The sequence below is a fragment of the Zosterops lateralis genome, assembly GCF_965231275.1.
Source record: "Zosterops lateralis genome assembly, chromosome: 31".
Classification (NCBI taxonomy): Eukaryota; Metazoa; Chordata; class Aves; order Passeriformes; family Zosteropidae; genus Zosterops; species Zosterops lateralis.
The window spans coordinates 3,658,463-3,684,731 of NC_139791.1; the positions used below are offsets into that span (position 1 = coordinate 3,658,463).

A 26,269-nucleotide genomic window follows, 5' to 3' on the forward strand; every position below is an offset into this window, starting at 1 on the left:
TGGGCCTTGAAAACAAGTTCTGGGGACACAGCACTGCAGAAAGAACGGAACCACACAATAGAAGGCATTTCCAAAACAACCTTACAGACACCAGGCCAAGAAGCAGGCACTGCATGGATTTATGATATCCCCTGTGATGGACCAGCCTCTGGAAAGATGGAGTGATGGAATGGGCTGGTGAAGATGACAGTGAACAATGGGTGGTGGCACTCTAACATTCTGTTATAACTGATGTAATTCTTGCATCAAGAACAAAATGAGATGAAGTGAGGTATACCAAAATGTTTTTCACTTTGAGAAATCACGCTGAATAGGAAAAGATAGTGATATTAATTTAACACCTCCAGATTCTTTTGTTCAGGCTTTAGAGAAGAAAAAAAAAAAAAAAAAGAGAAAAACAATTAAATGTTGTTCTGTGTGCAGCATGGGACACATCTGCTCTAAGCATTTAGATTGTCAAGGGAACGAAGGTTTAAATGCAGTTGCAAATCCAATGCATAGAGGACTAAGAAGGCTGGCTGCAGGCCCAGATAAAGATAAAGAGAAGCAGTAAAGATAAGAGAACATTCAGGGGGAAGGTAAAAGTTGCCTGGCTCCTATTTTCATCTCACAGTCCCCAGTGATATTTAAATACAACTATAGGAGATCCAGAAAACCAAAGATGGTTTTGATATAGGTAAACAATCTAGTATGGGCAGTACATAGAAAATGGAAAAAAGCAGCAGGAAGTGACTAGACAGAAAGTAACAGCAGTTAGAGAAGAAACCAGCAAAGGACCCCTGCCCCAAGGAGGGGGGGTCTCACGGCAAAGAAATGGGTCCCGTTCCTCAACCTTCATTAGGAAGACTGGGAACAAATCAATGTGCATATTGTAAAAAGGAAGCAGGAGCATCCTCACCTAAAACCCAGCACTTCTCTAAACCCTTGTATGGTCATATTTACAGGCAAATGGACATGTCCTAAATGAACCAGCCTAATCTTCTGGAACTAAAGAACGAGGTCATCTTTGTGAATAAAAAAAGCTGATGTGGCAAGAAGAAAGAAGAGGCAGAAAAGTTGCTGACAGACATAGGGGTGTGAACCCGAGTAAAATGATGATTACAGTCTCAACCAATTAGATTAAGAAAAAAAAGTGTGCTTGCCTCGTGGATAAGACAGCCACCAAAAGTGAAGCTACCAGTCAAATAATGTCTGACTCTGTAAACCAAGACAAGAAGTAAATACAAACCATGTTTTGAAGCACAATTAATGGGTTTTGCTAGATTCATATTGAACCGTGCAGGGTCCTTTGTCTTCTGTCCTCAAACCCTCTTGTGGCAATAGCAGAGGATCCGTGAAGGGGACCAGAAGTTTCTTCCCCAGCAGAATCTGTGGTAACAGCCATGCTGGGAAACGGAAAACTGCACAGCGAGATGTGTGCGGGACCCCCGGCTCTGGGGCCTGGAACCGCCATTCCCTGCACCTGAGGCACCTGAATTCCCCTGAGCCTCCACTCCTGGGCACCTGGATCTCCGTGAACCCCCAGTCCGGGGCACTGGAGACCCGCTGAAACATCTTTCCCCAGCACCAGGACTCCCCCCTGCCATGCCCCCTTATCTGGCAGCAGGACCTGTGCTGCTATTACAGCACATTATCCTGCTCACCCTTTTCCCAGATATCCTGCCTCTCCCAGCCCCCTCCTTTCTCCTTGACCCTGGAAGTCCCTGCATCCCTATTTCTACTTCTCCCAACCCCCAGCACCCCCTTCTTCAACACTGGAGAACCCCTGAATCCCCATTGCCCGCCGTCCCAGGTCTCGCCACCATGTGACCCCTCGCTTTCCTTGACTATGTGGACTCCTGGGACCCTCCTTTCCTGGGCACAGTGACCTCCTGGAACCCTCATCCCACCTTTTCCAGTGCCTGCAGCCCCCTTTCCTGTGCCTCCATTCCTGTGCATGGAGACCCCCCTGCACTCCCTTATCGGGCACCAGGACCCCCCTGCACCCTCCTTCACAGCCATCCCAGCTCTCCCAGTCCCCAGGCCGCTCCTTTTCTTTGGTCCTTGGACCTCTTGGAACCCCATTGCTGTCTTTCCCTATCCCCAACCCCACCTTCCTGCAACGCTGAGGACCCCTGGGAATCCCATGGCCACACACCTGGGGTGTCTCCACCCCTGTGACCCACCTCTCCCTGACACTGGAGACTCCTGAACCCTCTTTTCCTGTGCACAGAGATCCTGCACCCCCTATCCCACCTCTCCCAAGTCCCTGTCCCCACCCTTTCCTTGACCCTGGGAGCCCCCTGAACCCCTCAATCTGCCTTCCCTGCACCAGGACCCCACTGAAACCCCATTTCTGGGCACAGGGACCCCTCTGCGCTTCTTTTTCTTGCACCAACCCTCTCCTCCTCCCCGCCCCCCACCCCCCAGCACCTTTCCCGGGCATCTCACTTCTCCCAGCCTACAGATCCCCCCTTTTCTTGGGCCCTGAGAGTCCCTGGACCTCCATTCCTGCCTTTCCCAACCCCCTCCGTTCCTCAATGCTAAGGACTCCCAGGACCCTCCTTCCTGCCCATCCTGCATCTCCCCAGCTCACAACTCTCTTTTTCTTTACCCTAGGGTCCCCAAACCTACTTCCTGGCCTTACCAGCTCTCCCAATTCCCACTTTTCTTTACCTCTGAGCTCCCCATGGCCCATCAGCCTCTCACCTTGGGCCCCCCCCGCCAGGCCTCCCAATCACCTCTGTGTCCCTCCAGTTCTCCACCTCCTGTGTTACCTGTGAGTGGAGCTGTTGGAGCCCATCCCAGGGGTCCCCCAGTGTGCCCACAGGGTACCTGGATGGGACCCCTTTGAGCACTACGACAGCGAGCAGGGAGGGATGGAGCCACAGGTGCCAGGGATGGCAGCCGGAGCCCAGCCGAGATACTGGGATAGCATGACCTGGATCCACAAGGTGAACCCATGCATGGCTGCTGGGACCCTGGAGATGCTGTGGGGCCAGTACAACCAGAGTGGGAGGGAGTGGGGGGAGCCGGGGGGGGGGTTCCAGGGCATGGGATCCATGGGGCAGGGATATGTATGGGACTCCATCACACTCTGGGGCTCCATAGGGCTGGAAAGGAGATTCCTGGGGCTCCATGGGGCTGAAAAACAACTCCATACATAGGTCTATTCCCGCTTTTCCTAGGTCTCCACACCCTGCAGTGACTTTCTGGCTGTGACCTCCTGTCTGACCGGGAGCATCCGCAGAACCCTTCAGTATGGCTACAATGGGCAGGATTTCATCTCCTTTGCCTCAGAGACCGGGAGGTTCGTGGCGGCCAATGGCACAGCCGGATCCTTCAGAGGCACTGGGAATTCCAAGGGTACAGGGCTCTTCAGTGTTACCTGGGATTTGGGAGAACAGAATTTGGAAACACGGGAGTTTGGATAGGAATTCTGTTTATGGTTTACATTTCCAAGGGGGTTCCATGGGAGTATCTCATCATCTCTCCATTCCAATGGGAATTCCAGGGATGGATCTCATCCCCATCCCATTCCCATGGGAAGTCCATGGATGGATCTCATCATTATCCAGATTTCACAGGTCCCCAGTGTTCATGTGTTCAGAAAAGTGGAACATGAGATTCTCACATTGTCCTGCCAAGTGTACAGATTCTACCCCAGCACCATTGGGATCAGCTGGAATCAGGAGATGGAATGGGACAGGATTGTTCCCAACAGCAATTGCACCTTCCACACCTGGGCCAGGATCGTGGTGTTGGCGGAGGAGCAGTATCAGGGCTGGATGGAGCATCCTGGAATGCCAGAGCTTGGGATCTTCACGTGGGGTGAGGCTGGGAATGTGGAATGTGGGAATTGGGATTTTGGAAATGTGGAACTGAGGAGTGTGGTGTGGCATGGAGGGGGGTTTTCATTCACCTCCTCACCCACTTGTGCTTCCCAGAGCCAGAATCTGGCTGAAATCTCATCCTGCTGGTGGTTGCTGTGTCTGCCATCATCTTCTCCATTGGATTTGGATTTGGTGTCTGGAAACTCCAATCCGGTAGCCCCAGGATGAGGTTTGGGAAGTTGCATGAATGTGCACAGAAGTGTTCTGGGGATACCACTCTGTGAATGTTGATCTTGTCATTTTTCTGTTGGAAAGAAGAAGAGGAATGGATACAACGTGGCTGCCAGTGAGTGCCAGTGGCAGGTCCAGCTCTGGATCCCCCCCAGGTGGATCCCAGGACTGGCCTGGGATAAATCCTGTTGTGTGATCCATCCTGTAATCTCATTGATCTTCTCTTTCTGCAGAAAAAGACACGGGAAACAACAGCTCAACCACAGTGATAGAGCAGGATTCATGTGGAATTCCAGAGGGATATTGGGGCAGGACGGACAGAGTGGGATCAGAGAAGGATTCCAAATCAGGGCAGGATTCCAGAGCAAGATCAGTTGCAATTCTGGACTGGGATCAGATCCTGGAGCAGATCCCACTGTCTATGCACTCCACAACTGTATCAATCTGGTGGAATGGGCACAGGATGGGGTGACGTTGCCCTCACTCTCATTCTGGCAGGAATCAGCGCCTGAGTGATCCAGCTCCTCCCTCTCCCTGGGGAAAGCTGGGCAGAGCTCTTGCCTCAATCCACCCCTGTGAATTAGAGGCACTGGTTTTACCTCATAGAGTGATAGTGCAGGTATCTCTTGCCTCCATGCTATAAAGCATCCAATTTCATATGTGTGTGTACCATCATTGAGTATTTTGATACACATTGTTTTCCCAAGTTGTATTATTTCTTTAAAAGATGTTGAACATTTTATTGATATTGATAAGAAGCACCTGTCCTTGCTTCACCTTATGTAACACAGATATATGTGTTTGGGAAGAAAAAGAAAAATTCTTAGCGGCAAACTAAAAGATTATAAGAGATGTCATTGAATTTAGAGTGTTTATGCTAATTGGGGACAATTAAATTATTAGTCCATGTAGGGTAGGTTGTTCCCTCACTCCTTGAATCTTGAAATCATAGGCGGTTGAGATGTAAACCAGGAACAAAGAAGAATTCATGGAGGTAGTTCTTTGGTTGTAACAATTTATGGAATTCAATGGACAGTCAATGACTTTCCATTTCTTTTATGCTTCTCGGTTCAGTCTTCTTCAGTGAAGTTCAGTTTTGCTGAATGTAGTAAGTGTTAGACAATTCTACAATAATCTAAACAAATACACATATGTTTTACAGTAGTTTGATTGTCTGTGGAAACAATGATGTAATGAAACCTAATTGTTTTTACTTATTTATGTTTTACCTTGAAGAGGTAGGAAGTGGTAAACAAAACCAATTTCATAATCATATGAAAATTAAGTCATATACAGGGTGAAAGTTTTGTTACCCACCGTGACAATCAGAGTAAAGACATGAGCATTTTAAAGTAATACTTGTAGGAATCACAAAGCATTTACAAATGCAATCAAAATTGTCACAGATTCGGAGACAGACACACGACTTAACACACTGAAGTTCACGTGACAACAGCCAACTTTAACTGAGTGCTGTTCTCCTTCTATAGATTTGGAAGCCCGTGTGGTTAGTCCTGATTGGCTGAATTAGTTGCCACCCAGCTAAATGGCCAATATCTGCCTGTGTCCCCAAGGGCCTAGACCTGCTCCCCAACTGGGAGTTATATATATTATATAACTGAGGCAGTTATATAATTAGTTCTACTGCAGTTATAAAATTATAATAACAATTATTTATAACTACAAGGCCTCCAGGCCAGCTGCTAGCCACCACACAAAATATCTAAAGTTATTAAATCATTTGGTACTTCAATACGACTAAATAAAGCTTTAATGTTATGGAAACAGAGTTAAAATTAATTTTTTGAGATTTCTAGAGAAAATAGTTATCAACAAATTTACACATTTGTTAAAACCAATTTCGTAAAATTTGGAATAAAATTTATGTATCAAACATAAATGCTAGGATGTGATGATTATATAATTTATTTTTTTCATGGTCATATTTAAATTTCAAATCCATGAGATCAACCTATTGAATATATTTTCTTAATTCTTTTGCACTTAATGAAATATTCTAGAGTTTTTTTTATAAACTTCTTTTTGATTAGTTGGTATTTTTAGAGTATGACCTATGCATACACAACAATTGTTAGTGTTGGGGTAGAATCTGTACACTTGGCAGGACAATGTGAGAATCTCATGTTCCACTTTTCTGAACACATGAACACTGGGGACCTGTGAAATCTGGATAATGATGAGATCCATCCATGGACTTCCCATGGGAATGGGATGGGGATGAGATCCATCCCTGGAATTCCCATTGGAATGGAGAGATGATGAGATACTCCCATGGAACCCCCTTGGAAATGTAAACCATAAACAGAATTCCTATCCAAACTCCCGTGTTTCCAAATTCTGTTCTCCCAAATCCCAGGTAACACTGAAGAGCCCTGTACCCTTGGAATTCCCAGTGCCTCTGAAGGATCCGGCTGTGCCATTGGCCGCCACGAACCTCCCGGTCTCTGAGGCAAAGGAGATGAAATCCTGCCCATTGTAGCCATACTGAAGGGTTCTGCGGATGCTCCCGGTCAGACAGGAGGTCACAGCCAGAAAGTCACTGCAGGGTGTGGAGACCTAGGAAAAGCGGGAATAGACCTATGTATGGAGTTGTTTTTCAGCCCCATGGAGCCCCAGGAATCTCCTTTCCAGCCCTATGGAGCCCCAGAGTGTGATGGAGTCCCATACATATCCCTGCCCCATGGATCCCATGCCCTGGAACCCCCCCCCCGGCTCCCCCCACTCCCTCCCACTCTGGTTGTACTGGCCCCACAGCATCTCCAGGGTCCCAGCAGCCATGCATGGGTTCACCTTGTGGATCCAGGTCATGCTATCCCAGTATCTCGGCTGGGCTCCGGCTGCCATCCCTGGCACCTGTGGCTCCATCCCTCCCTGCTCGCTGTCGTAGTGCTCAAAGGGGTCCCATCCAGGTACCCTGTGGGCACACTGGGGGACCCCTGGGATGGGCTCCAACAGCTCCACTCACAGGTAACACAGGAGGTGGAGAACTGGAGGGACACAGAGGTGATTGGGAGGCCTGGCGGGGGGGGCCCAAGGTGAGAGGCTGATGGGCCATGGGGAGCTCAGAGGTAAAGAAAAGTGGGAATTGGGAGAGCTGGTAAGGCCAGGAAGTAGGTTTGGGGACCCTAGGGTAAAGAAAAAGAGAGTTGTGAGCTGGGGAGATGCAGGATGGGCAGGAAGGAGGGTCCTGGGAGTCCTTAGCATTGAGGAACGGAGGGGGTTGGGAAAGGCAGGAATGGAGGTCCAGGGACTCTCAGGGCCCAAGAAAAGGGGGGATCTGTAGGCTGGGAGAAGTGAGATGCCCGGGAAAGGTGCTGGGGGGTGGGGGGCGGGGAGGAGGAGAGGGTTGGTGCAAGAAAAAGAAGCGCAGAGGGGTCCCTGTGCCCAGAAATGGGGTTTCAGTGGGGTCCTGGTGCAGGGAAGGCAGATTGAGGGGTTCAGGGGGCTCCCAGGGTCAAGGAAAGGGTGGGGACAGGGACTTGGGAGAGGTGGGATAGGGGGTGCAGGATCTCTGTGCACAGGAAAAGAGGGTTCAGGAGTCTCCAGTGTCAGGGAGAGGTGGGTCACAGGGGTGGAGACACCCCAGGTGTGTGGCCATGGGATTCCCAGGGGTCCTCAGCGTTGCAGGAAGGTGGGGTTGGGGATAGGGAAAGACAGCAATGGGGTTCCAAGAGGTCCAAGGACCAAAGAAAAGGAGCGGCCTGGGGACTGGGAGAGCTGGGATGGCTGTGAAGGAGGGTGCAGGGGGGTCCTGGTGCCCGATAAGGGAGTGCAGGGGGGTCTCCATGCACAGGAATGGAGGCACAGGAAAGGGGGCTGCAGGCACTGGAAAAGGTGGGATGAGGGTTCCAGGAGGTCACTGTGCCCAGGAAAGGAGGGTCCCAGGAGTCCACATAGTCAAGGAAAGCGAGGGGTCACATGGTGGCGAGACCTGGGACGGCGGGCAATGGGGATTCAGGGGTTCTCCAGTGTTGAAGAAGGGGGTGCTGGGGGTTGGGAGAAGTAGAAATAGGGATGCAGGGACTTCCAGGGTCAAGGAGAAAGGAGGGGGCTGGGAGAGGCAGGATATCTGGGAAAAGGGTGAGCAGGATAATGTGCTGTAATAGCAGCACAGGTCCTGCTGCCAGATAAGGGGGCATGGCAGGGGGGAGTCCTGGTGCTGGGGAAAGATGTTTCAGCGGGTCTCCAGTGCCCCGGACTGGGGGTTCACGGAGATCCAGGTGCCCAGGAGTGGAGGCTCAGGGGAATTCAGGTGCCTCAGGTGCAGGGAATGGCGGTTCCAGGCCCCAGAGCCGGGGGTCCCGCACACATCTCGCTGTGCAGTTTTCCGTTTCCCAGCATGGCTGTTACCACAGATTCTGCTGGGGAAGAAACTTCTGGTCCCCTTCACGGATCCTCTGCTATTGCCACAAGAGGGTTTGAGGACAGAAGACAAAGGACCCTGCACGGTTCAATATGAATCTAGCAAAACCCATTAATTGTGCTTCAAAACATGGTTTGTATTTACTTCTTGTCTTGGTTTACAGAGTCAGACATTATTTGACTGGTAGCTTCACTTTTGGTGGCTGTCTTATCCACGAGGCAAGCACACTTTTTTTTCTTAATCTAATTGGTTGAGACTGTAATCATCATTTTACTCGGGTTCACACCCCTATGTCTGTCAGCAACTTTTCTGCCTCTTCTTTCTTCTTGCCACATCAGCTTTTTTTATTCACAAAGATGACCTCGTTCTTTAGTTCCAGAAGATTAGGCTGGTTCATTTAGGACATGTCCATTTGCCTGTAAATATGACCATACAAGGGTTTAGAGAAGTGCTGGGTTTTAGGTGAGGATGCTCCTGCTTCCTTTTTACAATATGCACATTGATTTGTTCCCAGTCTTCCTAATGAAGGTTGAGGAACGGGACCCATTTCTTTGCCGTGAGACCCCCCCTCCTTGGGGCAGGGGTCCTTTGCTGGTTTCTTCTCTAACTGCTGTTACTTTCTGTCTAGTCACTTCCTGCTGCTTTTTTCCATTTTCTATGTACTGCCCATACTAGATTGTTTACCTATATCAAAACCATCTTTGGTTTTCTGGATCTCCTATAGTTGTATTTAAATATCACTGGGGACTGTGAGATGAAAATAGGAGCCAGGCAACTTTTACCTTCCCCCTGAATGTTCTCTTATCTTTACTGCTTCTCTTTATCTTTATCTGGGCCTGCAGCCAGCCTTCTTAGTCCTCTATGCATTGGATTTGCAACTGCATTTAAACCTTCGTTCCCTTGACAATCTAAATGCTTAGAGCAGATGTGTCCCATGCTGCACACAGAACAACATTTAATTGTTTTTCTCTTTTTTTTTTTTTTTTCTTCTCTAAAGCCTGAACAAAAGAATCTGGAGGTGTTAAATTAATATCACTATCTTTTCCTATTCAGCGTGATTTCTCAAAGTGAAAAACATTTTGGTATACCTCACTTCATCTCATTTTGTTCTTGATGCAAGAATTACATCAGTTATAACAGAATGTTAGAGTGCCACCACCCATTGTTCACTGTCATCTTCACCAGCCCATTCCATCACTCCATCTTTCCAGAGGCTGGTCCATCACAGGGGATATCATAAATCCATGCAGTGCCTGCTTCTTGGCCTGGTGTCTGTAAGGTTGTTTTGGAAATGCCTTCTATTGTGTGGTTCCGTTCTTTCTGCAGTGCTGTGTCCCCAGAACTTGTTTTCAAGGCCCAGGACAGCGTCCCCAGGCAGTGACAAGGGACACAGGGTATGTTTGCAGTCATCCACTGGTGGTTCTCACCAGCACAGGCACACAGCACTTGCTGTGGTGGGTTTGGGCAGTGTGATATAGTCAGACTGCTGGGTCTCCCCATACTTGTATTCCAGCCCTTGTGAGCAAAACCCTCCCCAAACAGGTTTTTGATCTTGGAGGCCAAAACCTCTTCATTTGATACTTCTGAGCCCAAATCTTCCCTACATGAGTGTTTCTCAGCTCCCTAAATTGGTGTTTCAGACACCAAAATAACCTTAAATGGGTGTTTCTGAGCTCCAGATCTCTCTAAATTGCTGTTTCTGAGTTCAAAATACCCCTGAATTGCTTTCTTTGAGACTCAGAGCTCCCGAAGTTGTTTTTTTCCTATAGCCAAAACCCTCCCAAAATCAGTGTTCTAGAGCCCCAGGGCCCGCCCCCCTCCCCCGCCCCCCCCCCCCCCCCCCCCCCCCCCCCGCTGGCCTCTTTCGGTTCCAAAGCTCTTACATCACCATTGCAGCACCCAAACGAATGAAGCAGAGGTTTTCTAAGCCATGACATTCCCGAAATCAGTGTTCCAGAGCCCTGACGCCCCTAACTCAAGCCATGTGCCCTGTTTGCCACCAGACCGTGGGTGGTCTCCCACTGCTCCCAGTCCCCTCCCAGTGCATTCCCGGTGCCTCCGGGAGGCCTCCAGGAGCAGGGAGGGGCCGCTGGCTGTGCCCATTTCCCCCCACCCAGCCCAGGGAGCTGATCGCTGATCGGAGCATTTTCACTTTCACTTTTCTGGGGATTTACGGGAAATGGGTGTAAAACCGAGAAATGTGCTGGGGGGAGGAGGGGGGAGCCCGTGGGGGTGGGAACGGAAGCAGGCAGATGAGATATAACCGGGAGGAGCGGCGAGGAAGAGCGGGACGAGCCCCGTCGTGCTCGCACCCCACCGCAGAGCTGCCTCTTCCCAGCCTTGTCCCAGGTAAGCGCCAGCCCCTTGCTCCCCTGTTTCCCCACGGCTTGCTCCTTCTGCTCCAGAAAGTAATGTTTCTGAGCCCAAAAGCTCCTGAATTGGGGTTTCGGAGCTCCGGACAATCCAAAGATGCTCGTTTTGATCGCGGAAGTTGCCTACATTTGGGTTTTTTCTGAGCCAAAACCATCCCTGAATGGTTTGAAAGGCTGTGCCTGAGTGCTGGTGGAAGGCAGTGGAAGGGGAGAGGCTCTGCCACAGGGAGTGCCAGGGAGGATGAGGATGGGAGGTGTGAAGAGCATCTGGGATACATGGAGCCCCTCCGCAAGACAGGCAGAGGTTGACTTGTGTGAGTGAGCAGTGGAGGAGTCAGAAAGGGGGGACACTGTCTTGGCAGTTTAGAAACTCCTTGATCATCAGGGAGAGTTGGCAGAAGAGCTCTGGGAGCAACCTGGAGGAGTCTCCAGGCCAGGGAGCAGGTTCCTGTGGGGGATGGCAACTGCCCTGGCATTCATGGCCAGGCAAAGCAAAGGGTTCCAGCAGCGTGGGGGACCTTGGAATGATGCCTTAGCAGAGCTGCCTGGTAGGTGAATAGGGAGGGGGGTGCTCACGGGGACCTGGTCCTGCCCCACGAGGAAGAGCTGGTCAGGGATGTGCTCATCAGTGCCAGCTTGGGCTGTCACAGCCAGGAAACAGTGGTGTCCCAGGCACCAAAGGGCAGGGACTCAGGCCAGCAGCAGAGCACAGAGCTGGGGCTGCAGAGGAGAAGACTTTGATGAATTTGGGGGGCTGAACCAGGTGGTGGCAGGAGCAGCAGCTGCAAAGGGTGAAGGAGCTGAGGAAATCTGATAGGCCCTAAGGGCAGCCAAGGGCAGGAATGGTCTTTCCAAGGAGCCATGAATAAAGCACTCATCTCCTGAGGCTCTTGGCTGAACTGACCGAGCTCCAGGGTGAAGAGGCAGCACATGGCAGGTGGAGCACGTGAGCCAGCAGCAAAGAAAGCCAAGGCACCCTGGGCTGAGTGAGCAGGAGCACAGCCAGGGGAAGGGTTTGACCCCTCTGCCCAGCACATTTACACCACTCCTGCCCAGCGACACAGGCACCGTGGCAGTCAGGAACCACTGCACTGGTGGGTCACTGAGGTGGGAACCCTCCAGCTGTCCTCCAGGTGTTGGTGGCATTTCCTTAAGAATATCAGTGTCTGCAGCAACAAAACCAACAACAGAAGTGTCGCTCTGCCCAAACAGAAGTATCTGCAGCAGAGCAATCTGCACCTGCAGTCTCCCCTCTGGGCAAGGCCAATGGAATCGCTATTGGCAATATACAGCAGGGACACCCCCTCCTCACAAGATTTCATGGGCAGTGACCATCTTCCTGGGCTGGGCACTGCTGGGGCCCCTCAAGGGCCATGTCCAGTTCTGCCAGAGAGAATTGAATGGGAAAAGGACACTGCTCCCTGGGCCATCCTCGGGCCTTCACTGGGCTTTGCTGAGGCTTGAAGGAGCCCTGCTGCCCTCCAGAGCCCTCAGGGCTTTCAGTGCCTTTGCCTCATCCAGGCCCAGCTGTGCTGCAGAGGGTGGGGGGGTGTCAGTCAAGAAGGGTTGGAGGGAGACCACAAAGTTAATATTTCATAGAATTCCCATTCAAAGTCTATTGTCCCTTCCTGCTCACAATCTACAGATATGAATCCAGTACCTAATTCATTCCTACAAAGAGAAAAATTTGTCAATTCGGGCCTTATATATTTAATGTTTTTCTATCTGATAGCAAAAGTTGTTGCCGTGACTCTTGCTGCACATTAACTGGGAGAAAAGTAAAAAGTAAGTAGCATATTGATTAGGCACAGCCTGGGTGCCATGATTTCATTATGGGCAATTGTTTGTTTCTTTGGTCTTAGCTGATTGGATAAATTTTAAATCTGAAAATATAATGACTTATTGTTTCATTGAGTTTGACTTAGTAATATAAAAATTAAAACAATATCTCATCTTAGGAACCCCAACCAGAGCATAATGAGTTTTCACCACCACTCATACAGTCTTTCTGGATTTAGCTCAAACACTGGTATTAACGTTGTACTAGAGTCAATGCATAATTCAAAATGTCTAATTTATTTGGCCTCTGTTTGCAGACCAGACTCTGTTGATCTCTGGCCAACACAGACATCGCTGACAATGCAGAAGAAAGAGTTTCTTTTCCCTTTTCTTTTTTTTTTTTTTCTGGCTGTACTTTTTCTTTCTCCTCCCTTCTCCGCCCTGTTCTCCTCCCTTCATTTTCTTTTTCCTTCTCCTCCCCTCTCCTCCTTTTTTTTCCTAAAGCTTCAGCTTTGGCTCAGGATTGCAGATCTGGCCTTGCATAAAATAATGTTCCTGTCTAAACCAGTTGTCAGGGCTCCTTCTAATTATGAGAGACATCATAGAGAACAATTTGTCTCTGACTGTGAGAAGTGGGGTGACCCATTCCTGGAAGGATATCCATCATTCCATGAGTGGTGATCTGAGGTAAATGTCTGTGTTCACAATAGCAGAGGCACATTCAGGACAGCTCCACGTGCGCATCATCTATTCATTGTGACTGTTTAAGAAGCCATCACTCTATTGCTCTGCTTTCAGGAGAAAAACCCCTCAAATATTGAGTGTTTTATGCCATTTCTATTCTTTCCCTCCTTTCAGACCAGAGAAAAATAGGAAAAGGTAGTGGGAGGAAATAGAGCAGGGTTCAGTCCTGGGGTTGGACCCGAGTGACAGCCGTGGGCCCTGGGCCTGTGACTCCTGTTGAACACCAGGAAAGCTTTCTTGACCTGCAGCAGCTTCTGGCAAGGGGTTCCTTAATTCAGTGATGGTCCTCCTCCTTCTCTGGAAAAAGGCCCTGAGCAAAGAAAAAAAAAAGTCACAGGGAGCAGACAGCACAGGGAAATGGAGGGCAAGAGAGGGAGAGCAAAGCACAGCTGTGTGCTGTGCCCTGAGCACACCTTTCCTCACTCCTGAGCAGTCCCTGTTCCTGCCTTCAGCTCGTCATTGTCCTCTGATGGCTGCGGTCAGAAGGGACAGGCACCTTTGTTGGAAGGGTCAGAGAGGCTGTATTTCTGCAGCCAGCTCTGCAGAAGAGGGGGTCAAGGAACCTTCCCAGTCTGACCATTCCTGAGGCTCTCTGGCCATCACACTCCAGCCACCAGAGATGTTCAGTGCTGGGACCAGAGCCCCTCCACAGCAGTGGCTCCAGTGCCCCAATGGGCCCTGCAGGACTCCTCACATCCCCCAGTGCCACACAGCCTCTGTGTCCTCCCTGGTTCCAGCCCAGGTTTCCCACAGCAGAGTCTCAGGTGCCTGATTCCATAAAGCCATTTATTCCCAGTGCAGTAACACAGGAGCAGCCTGAGCTGTTCCCACAACAAAGGAACCCCTCAGTTTTATCCCCTCACAGTCTACATGCCCAAGGCTCAAGTCTGTGTCTTCCTCCCGAGCCCTGGGCTCCTGCTGGGTCTCTTAGTGTCCCTTCCCCAGCTGTGCCACCACTCTTGGTGCCTTTTGTAGTGCTTTGTTGGCAGTTCACGAGCTCTTGTCTAAGGCTCCCACCTGGAGTTCAACCTGCATCTGGCACTGCAGCTGCCCCCAGCCCCCTGCACCAGGTGTGTTCACAACCAGGAGGAGGGGGCAGTGGGAGTGAGGTGGTTTCAGTTTTGTCTGTGTTACTCAGTTTGCTGCTCTACTGGGAATTGCAGAGAAAACAAAGCAATTGTCCCCAAGTTGAGTCTGATTTGCCCATGATGGCAACTGGTGAGGGATGTCCCAGGCTCTATGTGAGCTCCTCAGTTGTATTTTTTCCTGCTGTCCCATTGAGGAGGGGGAGTGAGAGAAGTCTGGTGGGCATCTGCCAGCCAGCCAGGTCACTTTTCCTTTCTCCATAGATTTCTTTATAGTTGGTCAGGATAACCTCCAGGATTTGAGCCTGAAGGAATGGAAAATGATCTCTTACCTCTGTGGAAAATTGTGGCTGGAGCTGAACACCAGGTTCTGCACTCTGCAAAAGCAGAAGGTCAGACCAAGGGAGATGATGTATGTGCCTGTGAGAATTCTCAGAGCTCCAGAGCAGACTAGAGGGGAAAGGGACCAGCTGGGAGTACAGCAGAACATCTTATCAACTGCATTATCTTCTCTAGTCGTGTGCTCACCACAGAGATTTTGTCTCTCTTTTCCCTTGCATTTCAGAGTGAACCTTGAAAAAAAGAAACAGGAGATCAGAAACAAGAACATGGCTCAACTTTCTGGAAAGAACTTATGTAAGTAACATAAGTATTACTTCTGTTTAGACAGTGATGGAAGGGAAAATAAGTAATTTAAAAAAACCCTGAGTGGATCAGAGGTTTGAGTAGTATAAGGCACATATGTGTCCCAAAAAGCTCTTCAGTGCATTTTTTTAAGTCCTTAGGGAAATAACATAGCAAAGATTCCACTTTTTCGTTTTTCTTTTTTCTTCTCATGTGACAGAGAAAAAAAAAAAAAAAAAAAAAGAGTTTATGGCAGCGTGTCCAAGGAGGCCAGTTTGAGTCTGTAAGTGTGGACTCATGGATCCTCTAGTCTGTGGCCATCCTTGGGAACCCTTGGGATGGGATGTGTTATTCCTGAGAGATGTGAAGCCAGTGGAGGTCTCTCCCCCGAGCACGTTGCCTGCAGAACCCTTTCCAGAGGACAGCAGAAGGCCTGGCCTTCGGGGTGGGATCGTTTGGTCAGAGGGGTGACCTTCTTTAACAAGAGACACATCCTACTCTAGCAGGGGGTGTTGCTGAGCAAGGCTTTGGGGAGTCAGGCTGAAATGAATGTGCTGAGGGACAGTGAAGGGACTTGGGAGCTCCCTCTCCGCTCCTGGAGTGTGAGGCAGAGGAGTCTCACCCTCTTGTGGGTGGCTGTGCTCTGGTGGGACTGAGGTGCCTGAGGGCTGTGGCAGCTGAGGCAGCTTCCTGGCCCAGGAAAGTCTCAGTGGGCCCCGAGGGTCAGAAACCCCCCAGCACTGTTGTGGGGCTCCTGGTCCACACAAACTCATGGTTCCTGGGCTGGCTGTGGGATGTGTTCTGCCCCAGAACCTGCTCAGTGTGGTCCTGGAGTTCCTTGGGGAAAGGCCCTTGTTAAAGGTCCTCTTTTTGATTTTATTTTCCTATGTACCTGATGTCCAGTAATGGTGGCTGCTGGCTATATGGGTATGAAAGGCATACAAATGATGCTTCACGAATGTGGTAAGCGTGCTGGATCCCATTCCTCTTGTCTGTGGCCATCTTTGGGAACCTTTGGGATGGGATGTGTTATCCCTGAGAGAAGTGAGGCCATGGAGGTCTCTCCCCTGAGGATGTTGCCTGCAGAACCCCTTCAGAGCACAGCAGAAGGCCTGGCCTTTGGAGTGGGATCAGTTTGGTCAGAGGTGTGATGTTCTTTGACCAGAGACATGTCCTACTCTAATGGGGGTGTTCCTCGCAATTTGCAATGATTTCAAAGACATAGCATGTCACTTCTGGGATTTCCTTTCCTCTCTTGGAGCACTAAAGGAGGAATCTCATCCTGGGCTTAGCTACAGGGACAAAAGGCAGAAGCCTTTCTCTGCAGGTGTGTGCCAGGCCTTGCCCACACTACCTGGAAACTCCTGCCAAGCAAGAAGGAGATCCAGAGGACTGTCGTGCATGAGGTCTTGGTGCAGTCAGAACAAACAATCCCAGCTGTCCATAAATTCCCATTTCCAATGGCCTCCAGCCAGTCCTTTGTTGTATTGCCCATCCCCATGCAGATGCCCAGGACCCCAGGACCCCAGGTGCAGAGATGTCCCAGCTGTGGGCTTTTCCCAGCACAGACCAGGACAGCCTGGAGGAGAGGAAACCAAAAACCAACCTGTAGGAAGACCCAAGAAGAGACCCTCAAGAAGAGAGTTTTAAACAGAGGATCTCATCATTGTCAGGCAGGGGTGGTGGTCTCCCCATCAAACAAGCAATGTCAGATTCCCACTGACATCAATCTTTTTCTACAGAAAAAAAAAAGAAGGAGGAGATCAGAAAAGCCTTGGAATGTAAGATAGAAAAAGCCGTCCAGGAGTTCAAGGATAAAATGAAAACCCTGAAGAAATCTTTCACACAATTGCAGGAGTCCAAAAAATATTATCTTGATGTCCTCAGAGCATACCTGAATAAGACCCCAGGTGAGCAAGGACATTGCCAATCAGGCTTCCGTCATTCTGAAGGCAGAAGCTGCTCTGCAGGCCAAACACCCTGTGAGCTCACCCTGCTCAGCTCCTCAGAGGGGATGGGGAGGAACAGTCCTTCCAGGGAGAACAGCTTCTGTGATCCATGGCACTGAAACACCTCCATGCTGAAGTGTTCTCTGCAGGTGCACATGGTCAAAGACCCTCTCCTGTCCCTCCTCTTTGCAGAGGGTGTGTGCTGAGAGTTCTCTCACTGCCAGATACTTGTTAAGGTTCCCCCCTAGAAGCCCTGTTCCCATCTCTCTGCCTTTGCCCACTGCCCTTCTCCTGCTGCCCCACTGCTGGTGCCATGTGAGATCAGCCTTGTTTCCCTAGGGATGATCAGCAGGGAGAGGAGCTTCCCTGAGCACAGCCTGGACGTGTCTGTGAGCACAGGGCCTGTGGAGAGCAGCTCTGCCTGCAGGAGCTGGTGCTGGGGAGGGAAGGAGTCAGCTGGGGCACAGACACCAATGTGGCCTGGCTGGCCCCACACTGTGTCCCCAGGCCTGGCACAGGCAGGACACAAAGTGTGTTTGGAACAGCCTCTTGTCCCCAGGGCAGGGAAAGCTGAGGAACAATCAGCCTTCCCTGACCATGGCTTCTGGTCTTGCTGCAGCTGCAGCCAGCAAAGCCATGGCCAGGAGCAGCCCTGGAGAGTCCAGGGAAACCCCTGGAATTCCTGCTGGCTCAAGCCATTGTGGGCTTAGAATTAAACCTGTGGCCCACTTTTTCCAAGCTGGAGCTCTATTTATTGAGCTACAGAAAGCACAAATGAAAGGTTGAAAATGGGTTGAAAATTTGCTCTTGGTTTCTTGTCCCCTCCCTTCTAAAAGCCTGAATGGAAAGGAAAAACTATTTCCTGATTGTGCCTTTGTGGCTGAATGGAATTCCTGTGAGGTGAGGATTTCTAAGGGGGAAGAGGAAGGAAAAACCAAATGCACAGGAGAACCCTGAGAAGAGACCCTCTGTCAGGGACATTAAATTCCTCTGGCAATTCCTTTTGTCTGATAGCTGTTCTCCTGCTCAAGAAAGGAACATCAGTGACCCAGTGACATCATTCTTTATTCACAGGAAACAAAAAGGGGGATATTGCATGGGCCCTGGAATACAAGTTGAAGAAGAACTTCAAGCAACTCTCTCAAAGAATTCAAACTCTGGAAGACGATGTGCAGAAATGGCCAGAGGATACTATGTATGAGCTTCTGCTTCTCAGAGCATACCTGGAGAAGACCGAAGGTGAGCAGGGCCATTGCCAAGCAGACTTCCATCCCTCTGAAGGCAGAAGCTGCTCTGCAGGCCAAACACCCTGTGAGCTCACCCTGCTCAGCTCCTCAGAGGGGATGGGGAGGGACAGTCCTTCCCTGGGGAACAGCTCCTGTGATCCATGGCACTGAAACACCTCCATGCTGAAGTGTTCTCTGCAGGTGCACGTGGTCAATGTCCCTCTCCTGTCCCTCCTCTTTGCAGAGGGTGTGTGCTGGGAGTCTCTCAATGCCAGATACTTATCAAGGTTCCTCCCTCTAGAAGCCCTGTTCCCATCTCTGTGCCTTTCCCCACTGCCCTTCTCCTGCTGCCCCACTGCTGGTGCCATGCTGGGGCACATGTGAGATCAGCCTTGTTTCCCTATGGATGATCAGCAGGGAGAGGAGCTTCCCTGAGCACAGCCTGGATGTGTCTGTGAGCACAGGGCCTGTGCCTTCCCTGACCATGTCTCCTGGTCTTGCTGCAGCTGCAGCCAGCAAAGCCATGGCCAGGAGCAGCCCAGGAGAGTCCAGGGAAACCCCTGGAATTCCTGCTGACTGAAGCCATTGTGGGCTTAGAATTAAACCTGTGGCTCACTTTTTAAAGCCGGACACATATTTATTGAACTACATAATGTACAAATGAAAGGGTGAAAATAGGTTGAAAATTTGCTCTGGGTTTCTTGTCCCCTCCCTGGTAAATGCTGAATGGAAAGGGAAAACCATTTTCAGATTATGGCTTTCTGGCTGAATGGAATTCCTGTGAGGTGAGTATTTCTAAGGGGGAATGAGGAAGGAAAAAACCCAACCCACAGCAGAGCCCTGAGAAGAGACCCTCTGTCAGGGATAGTGAATCAGAGCCTTTGGGAATTCCTTTTGTCAGATAGATGGTCTCCTGCTCAAGGAGAGAACATCATTCTTTTCTCACAGGAAACAAAGAGGAGGAAATTGCATGGGCCCTGGAATACAGGTTGAAGAAGAACCTCCAGCAGCTCTCACAGAAAATTCGAACTCTGGAAGAAGATATGCAGGAATGGTCGGAGGATACTATATATGAGCTTCTGCCTCTCAGAGCAGACCTGGAGAGGAAGCAAGGTGAGCAGGGCCATTGCCAAGCAGACTTCCATCCCTCTGAAGGCAGAAGCTGCTCTGCAGGCCAAACACCCTGTAAGCTCACCCTGCTCAGCTCCTCAGAGGGGATGGGGAGGGACAGTCCTTCCCTGGGGAGCAGCTCCTGTGATCCATGGCACTGAAACACCTCCATGCTGAAGTGTTCTCTGCAGGTGCACGTGGTCAAAGTCCCTCTCCTGTCCCTCCTCTTTGCAGAGGGTGTGTGCTGGGAGTCTCTCAATGCCAGATACTTATCAAGGTTCCTCCCTCTAGAAGCCCTGTTCCCATCTCTGTGCCTTTGCCCACTGCCCTTCTCCTGCTGCCCCACTGCTGGTGCCATGTGAGATCAGCCTTGTTTCCCTAGGGATGATCAGCAGGGAGAGGAGCTTCCCTGAGCACAGCCTGGATGTGTCTGTGAGCACAGGGCCTGTGCAGAGCAGCTCTGCCTGCAGGAGCTGGTGCTGGGGAGGGAAGGAGTCAGCTGGGGCACAGACACCAATGTGGCCTGGTGTCCTGGGTTGACGCTGCCTCCTATGCAAGTCATGACTACATTTTTATGTCTAACAGCTGCCTCCCACTTCGGCCGGCTGTTTTGCTGCGGCAGGACTGCTTTTGCTGCTGCTGCTGCTTTTTCTTCTGCTGCTTCTTTTGCTTCTACTGCTGGCTGGATTTTGGCTTTTGCTGGCTTTCGCTGCTTCCGTTTTTTTTCTTTTTTCTTTTTTTTTTCCCTTTTTTTTTCCCCTTTTCCCCCCGCCGCCCAAAGTTCATTGGACTGACTCTGGACCTGACCTGAGAATATCTGGGGATCTCCGGGGCCCATGAAAGAAGCTCTGCGCCCTCCCTTCACAGCACCACTTGAGTACCATCTGCAAAGTTGTTTCCTTTTCCCTTGTGTTGGGCAGTGGTTTTTTTTCATTTGTCAATAAACAGTTTTTTTCCACTTTTCCTCCAAGGAATTCCTTTCCAAACCCAGGGCTTTGGGGAGGGATGGTGGAGGTTTGTTTATAGGGGACTCCTTTTGGAGGTTCTCCTCTAATTCATCCTAAACCACGACACGTGGCTGGCCCCAGACTGTGCCCCCAGGCCTGGCACAGGCAGGACACAAAGTGTGTTGGGAATGGCCTCTTGTCCCCAGGGCAGGGAAAGCTGAGGAACAATCAGCCTTCCCTGACCATGGTTCCTGTTCCTGCTGCAGCTGCAGCCAGCAAAGCCATGGCCAGGAGCAGCCCTGGAGAGTCCAGGGAAACCCCTGGAATTCCTGCTGGCTCAAGCCATTGTGGGCTTAGAATTAAACCTGTGGCCCACTTTTTCCAAGCTGGAGCTCTATTTATTGAGCTACAGAAAGCACAAATGAAAGGTTGAAAATGGGTTGAAAATTTGCTCTTGGTTTCTTGTCCCCTCCCTTCTAAAAGCCTGAATGGAAAGGAAAAACTATTTCCTGATTGTGCCTTTGTGGCTGAATGGAATTCCTGTGAGGTGAGGATTTCTAAGGGGGAATGAGGAAGGAAAAACCAAATGCACAGGAGAACCCTGAGAAGAGACCCTCTGTCAGGGACATTAAATTCCTCTGGCAATTCCTTTTGTCTGATAGCTGTTCTCCTGCTCAAGAAAGGAACATCAGTGACCCAGTGACATCATTCTTTTCTCACAGGAAACAAAGAAGGGGAAACTGCATGGGCCCTGGAATACAGGTTGAAGAAGAACCTCCAGCTGCTCTCCCAAAGAACTCCAGGTCTGGAAGAAGATGTACAGGAATTGTCAGAGACTGCAGAGAATGAGCTTCACCTTCTCAGAGCAGATCTGTAGAGGAAACAAGGTGAGCAGTGCCATTGCCAAGCAGGCTTCCATCTCTCTGAAGGCAGAAGCTGCTCTACAGGCCTGTGAGCTCATCCTTGTTGTGTTGTGTTTGTTCCCAGTGGTTTGTTCCATTATCCCCTTTCTATATTACTGGTTTTTCACCAAGTTTTGCGCTCTTACCCCACTGTCTATCGCATCCCAAAACTACCCCTTGTTCCAGATCATTCTTTGTATGTCACCATACCCAGTTGTCAATCCTCCCTCAAGCCAAAACCCTGCCTGGAAATTCACCTTGGAAATCCCATAACCTTCGAAGCCCTATTGGTTTATGCAAACAGTTCCCTTCCCTCAAGTCTCCCAACTGATTGAAGCTCTGTAAACCCTGCCTTAAATTCCTCTTCAATTGTTCCCTTTTTAGTGGAGGAAAAAACGCACAATCACAAAATTGTGTGCGGTGCTTTATTTCAGAGCTCTGGAAGCCGAGGGGTCTGGACAGATGACTCAAATCTTGGCTTGTCCAACATGCTAAATGAATACAATTCTATACCTTTCTTGTTACGTAAGGATTCGTGTTAATCATTAAACCCCATTGTTCCATTGATTCCACCCCGAGGAACAATGGTCTGTGTGATTCTTGCTCAAGATTCTGGTTGGAGAAAATAATCATATTTAATTACCAAACTAATATCACAATCGACAATTCTAGCATGCGTCATACTAATGATTATATCGGTACAGATCCTCCTGACTGAACTTTATTCTTTTAAGGTCTGTATGTTCTCGCAGTGTTCCCCCCTTTCTCCCCCCACCACCTGAGCAAAGTTATACTACATTTAAAACAATAGCATGGAATAACATCCTGGTTACAGTGGAGCCGATCCCCTGTTCTCGGGCCCTTGCTACTTCAGAAATCAGTTTAACCCTATGCTATCACCCTCATTGGTCCAAAATTGGTATCCTCCCCCAGGATCTTAGTGGTTTATAAGGTAATGCACAGAGGTGTTCAAGGTCTTTTTGTCCCTGGACCCTCCTTTGGAATAAACCGCCTTGGATTCTACATGAGAAGCCTCTCCCTCATCTTTGTCTCCTCCTGCGCCCTGTAGTATCTGTGCTGTAGAGCATCTGCTCTAAGCTGTATTCCTGATCGGTTTTGGGGAACAGCCCACTCTTGGCGTAGTTGCGGGAGCCAGCCATGACTCTGGCACTGCGTCAGCTGGGGCCCAGTATGGGGGCCCCACCCTTGGGACCCCTGACGTGACTGTCTTTGGATTACAAAGAGTACGGTCTTTTGTCAGCTGCCCCTGTGTGAGCACGCTGCTTTTTGGTCAGTGGTGCTGCCAGGGGTGATGTAGTAACCCTCCAGCACCCAGAAGGATCACTTTGAGGCAGAGGACCTTTCCTGTCTGCTTTCAGTTCCATGTCTACCAACTTTGTGTGAGTTATCCCTCAGGAAGGGCACTTAGTGGAGAGGGGAAGCCACGACCCTATGGTCTCGGGGTTTAATCTGGTTGTTTCCTCACCCGAGATTCCAAAGCTGGCTGGTGGTTCGTGTGGGTACAAACGGAGTGATTTTCCCTCTTGACCTCTGAAGGATTTAGGGTCTGCTGTCTGACTCTGTGTCTCTGTGTTCTGTGCTGAGCTCGGTGCTCGGTGTTCGGCGCGAGAATGAAGTGGAGTCTCAAGGTCTTGGTTTTCTGGTTTCTCGCGTTGTTTATTAGTTCTTATCTTACTTTTCTCTGTGTCCAGCCAAGATGTTCACAGCAGCCTGGACACAATGTGATTCCCCTGTGTCCGGCTAAGATGTTCACAGCAGCCTGGACACGAGGTGACTCCCCTCCTGTGTCCGGCCATGATGTTCTCAGCAGCTCGGACACAAGGCGACTCCCCTTGTGATGGGAGGTCGCTACCTCTTATACAGATAACTACGTACCCATTGTTTACAATTCTATGCCAATGTCTATCACCTATACTAACACGGTCATTTCTACTTTGATCCAATCCACTGAAACTACTCTGTGCCCACGTCACTGCAGAAGATGGATGCCAAGGGAGAAGATGAAGAACCCAGGGCACCGCCCTAAAATCACCATCTTGTCCCTTTGCATCTACATTCTAAAAACCCAAAACTACAAAATCTTCTGCACAGTGATAACTACACTACTCTCTGTAACACCTTTGTGACTTGCAATTCTTCTCTGTGTTAGATTTTTTCTCATGGATCAAAATCAAAGACTGTGTCTTCCTGGGCTCTGTGCCAGGCAAACCCCCCTGCACAGACCCCAGACCCTCTTTCTTGGGTCCCAGGCCTCTCTACCGAGGTCTGTGACTTCCCAGGGTGCCCAGAGGGATGCCCTGGACTCCAACACCCTAGAAAGTACTGGGCAACAAACTGAAGTGCAATCTCTGTGCTGTATAGCAGGACTGCAGGAAAGGAAAAAAGCAGAGAAGGAAGGATTGAAATGTTTGTCCAGACTGGGAAATTATCACCCTCGTTTTTGCCATGTTCCTGTCTCAGCAAGATGAGCGGGAATTCAGCACCAGAAAATGCAACAGCAGTTACTGAGTTCATCCTAGAGGGTTTCCCAGAGCCTGATCCAAGGCTGCAGCTGTTTTTCTCTTGGGTCTTTCTGTTCATGTACCTGACAACAGGGATGGGGAATGCAACCACCATTTTCCTCGTGTGTGTGGATCACCACATGCAAACCCCCATGGACTTTTTTATCTGCAGCCTGGCCTTCCTGGAAATTTCATTTACACTCTCCACAAGCATCAGACTGTTTGTGATGCTGAGTTCTGGTCAGAACACTCTCTCACTAAGCAGCTGCTTTGCCCAAAACTATTTCTATTTTGCCCTGGGCTGCACAGGGTTTGTCCTGCTGGTTGTCATGTCCTTTGACTGCTGTGTTGCCATCTGCCACCCTTTGCTCTGCGCTGCCATCATGAAGCCTCAGCTCTGTGTCGACCTGGGTGTTGCTGTTTGGGTCCTCAGCTTTGCCCTGCTGAGCTAATGCTGCTCTTCCTCTCTGAGCTGTCTTTCTGTGGCTCCAAGATCCCCCATTTCCTCTGGGACAACTCCCCCTGTTCAAACTCTCCTCCTCTGACACCAGCCTGCTCTGGAAAACAGATTCTGTCTTCTTACCGTGGGTCGTGCTGGGCTCCTTATGTTTGACTCTGGCATTTGACATCTGCATCCTGTTCTGTGTTCTGCATCTTCCAGCTGCCTCTGGGAGGAAGGAAGCTTTGACTACGTGTTCTCCCATCCCATCACCTCATCCATTGCCTGTGGGAGCTGCATTGCTCTCTACACGTGTCCTGCAGAAGATGTTTCCTGGAGCATCAACAGAACTGGAGCTCTGCTGAACACAGTCCTGTGCCCACTCTTAAATCCATTCATCTGCAGCCTTGGGAACAAATCTGTGATGCTGGCCCTGAACAAATCCATTGCCAGGCCAAGAAAAAGCCTTTCCCCTAACCAAGGTGCATTTCTGGAAAGGCATCCCAAGAGTCTGGTATCATCTGTTACACAAAACCAGTGCCTGTGTGTGCAGCCTCCAAACACGGCTGCCTCAGGAGATTGATGCTCCTGCTGGGCTGTGTCGGGGTAAGAGAGAAGAGACTCCTCTGCACACCCAGACAGGGCACCAACAATGGCAGCAGGACAAACTCAGTTCATTCTCTGCCCTGGCTACTCCCAGGCCCATCTCTGGAGAGCCACCAGCTCATGAAGAGCCCATCTCCAAAACAGAGAAGAGCTCAGAGGAACAGTGGCAAGTGACAATCCAAATCACAGCTCCTGAGCAATGGACACCTAGTCCCAGCTCCTTTCCTGGGACAGCCCTCAGCCCTGGTGCCCGGGTTTGAAACCCCAAAGTCACTGAGAGCAGGTCAGCATTGGGACTAAGGGGATTGTTGCCCTGGTGTGTAGGACACGTTATGGGATGGAGGGGAAGAGCAGTTTTGGATAGCACAGGACTTGTGGGAAGGTGAGGGGAGGATCCCAACCACAGCAGTCTGTCCTGTGCTCTCATTAATCTTCAATTCTACCTCCTGTGTGAGCAAATCTGTGTTGTGCCTGAGCACAGAGCCCAGGGCTGTGAGGGCAGCGGCTGGAGGAGGCACCAAACAGCCCATCTGCCCCTGGTGCCGGCCACGGAGTGACCGCAGGGACTGGACTGAAGGGTTTGGGGCTGGGGGCTGTGTCTGCTCTGCACCAGCACCTGCACTGGGGCTGTGGCCTCGGGGCTCAGATGTGCAAATGCCTCAGCTGGTGGGATTGGGATCCAGGGGAAGCTGCTGAGCAGACGAGTGTCTGAGCACAGCTGCTGCAGGGATCCATGGACGGCTGTGACCATGGAATGGGATGGACTGGACCAGGGCAGTCCTGTTGGGAATGATCTGCAGTTCAGAGCAGAATGATGGTCTGGTCCCACTGTCTGACCCCTCCAGGGCTGACCAAAAGTTCAAGCAGTCATTAAGGGCACTGTCCAAATGTCTCTTCAACACTGACAGGCCTGGGGAATCAACCACCTCTCCAGGGGAGCCTGTTCAGTGTTTGACCACCCTCCCAGTAAAGAAACACTTTCCCCTGTGCAGTCTAAACCACCCCTGGTACAGCTTTGAACCATTCCCACACGTTCTCTCCCAGGATATCAGAGAGAAGAGAAAGGGAAATGCAGGGCAGAGCCAGGGGGGCAGCGAGATGGGAGTGTGCAGCCTGCAGGGACACAGCAGCAGCTGGGGGACAGCGCAGGACAAGCTGGGCTGGACGTGGTCAAGAGCCCTGGCAGGGCTGGCAGGGCCCAGGAGAAGCCCATTCTTGGTGCCCTGGGGCACAGCAGGGTCTGTGCCACCAAGGGCTGGGAGGGGACACCTTGTCCTCAGGCCCTGGGGCCTCCTGGCACAGCCCCAGCAAGGCTGGGCACTGTCAGCCCCTTGTCCTGCCCTCAGCGTCCCCCCACATCCCAGTGGCCTCAGGGATCTGCTGGGACCAGTCCCTGGGGAGCCTTGGCCAGGAATGGCCCTGGGGGCTCCTTAATGCTCCCAGGGAATGCAGGTTTTCCAAAGGACTTTGGGTTTTGCTTTGGCCTGGGAGTCTCTGAGGGGTTTGTGCAGTCACGGCCTCCAATTATCTGCTGTAA

At 50.5% G+C, this 26,269-nt stretch overlaps 1 protein-coding gene, 1 long non-coding RNA gene and 1 pseudogene across 3 annotated transcripts in view; all 3 read left to right on the forward strand.

Moving 5' to 3' along the window:
* LOC310920682 overlaps positions 1 to 26,269 on the forward strand; it is a 241,096-nt gene that overhangs the window by 188,612 nt on the left and 26,215 nt on the right. The window lies entirely within an intron of this gene.
* On the forward strand, positions 2,916 to 24,398 carry LOC310920705 (uncharacterized protein; the record flags this gene model as incomplete). The annotated part of the gene is made up of 6 exons (XM_083880766.1): positions 2,916 to 2,991; positions 3,628 to 3,810; positions 18,055 to 18,219; positions 19,155 to 19,319; positions 20,986 to 21,150; positions 24,349 to 24,398. 5 exons carry the CDS (start codon positions 2,916 to 2,918, stop codon positions 21,138 to 21,140), a joined length of 744 nt encoding a protein of 247 aa, XP_083736892.1. The 3' UTR covers positions 21,141 to 21,150; positions 24,349 to 24,398.
* Positions 23,783 to 25,289, forward strand: LOC310920706 (olfactory receptor 2AP1-like; annotated as a pseudogene). Its single transcript has 2 exons — positions 23,783 to 24,271; positions 25,214 to 25,289. The product of its transcript is annotated as an olfactory receptor 2AP1-like (transcript).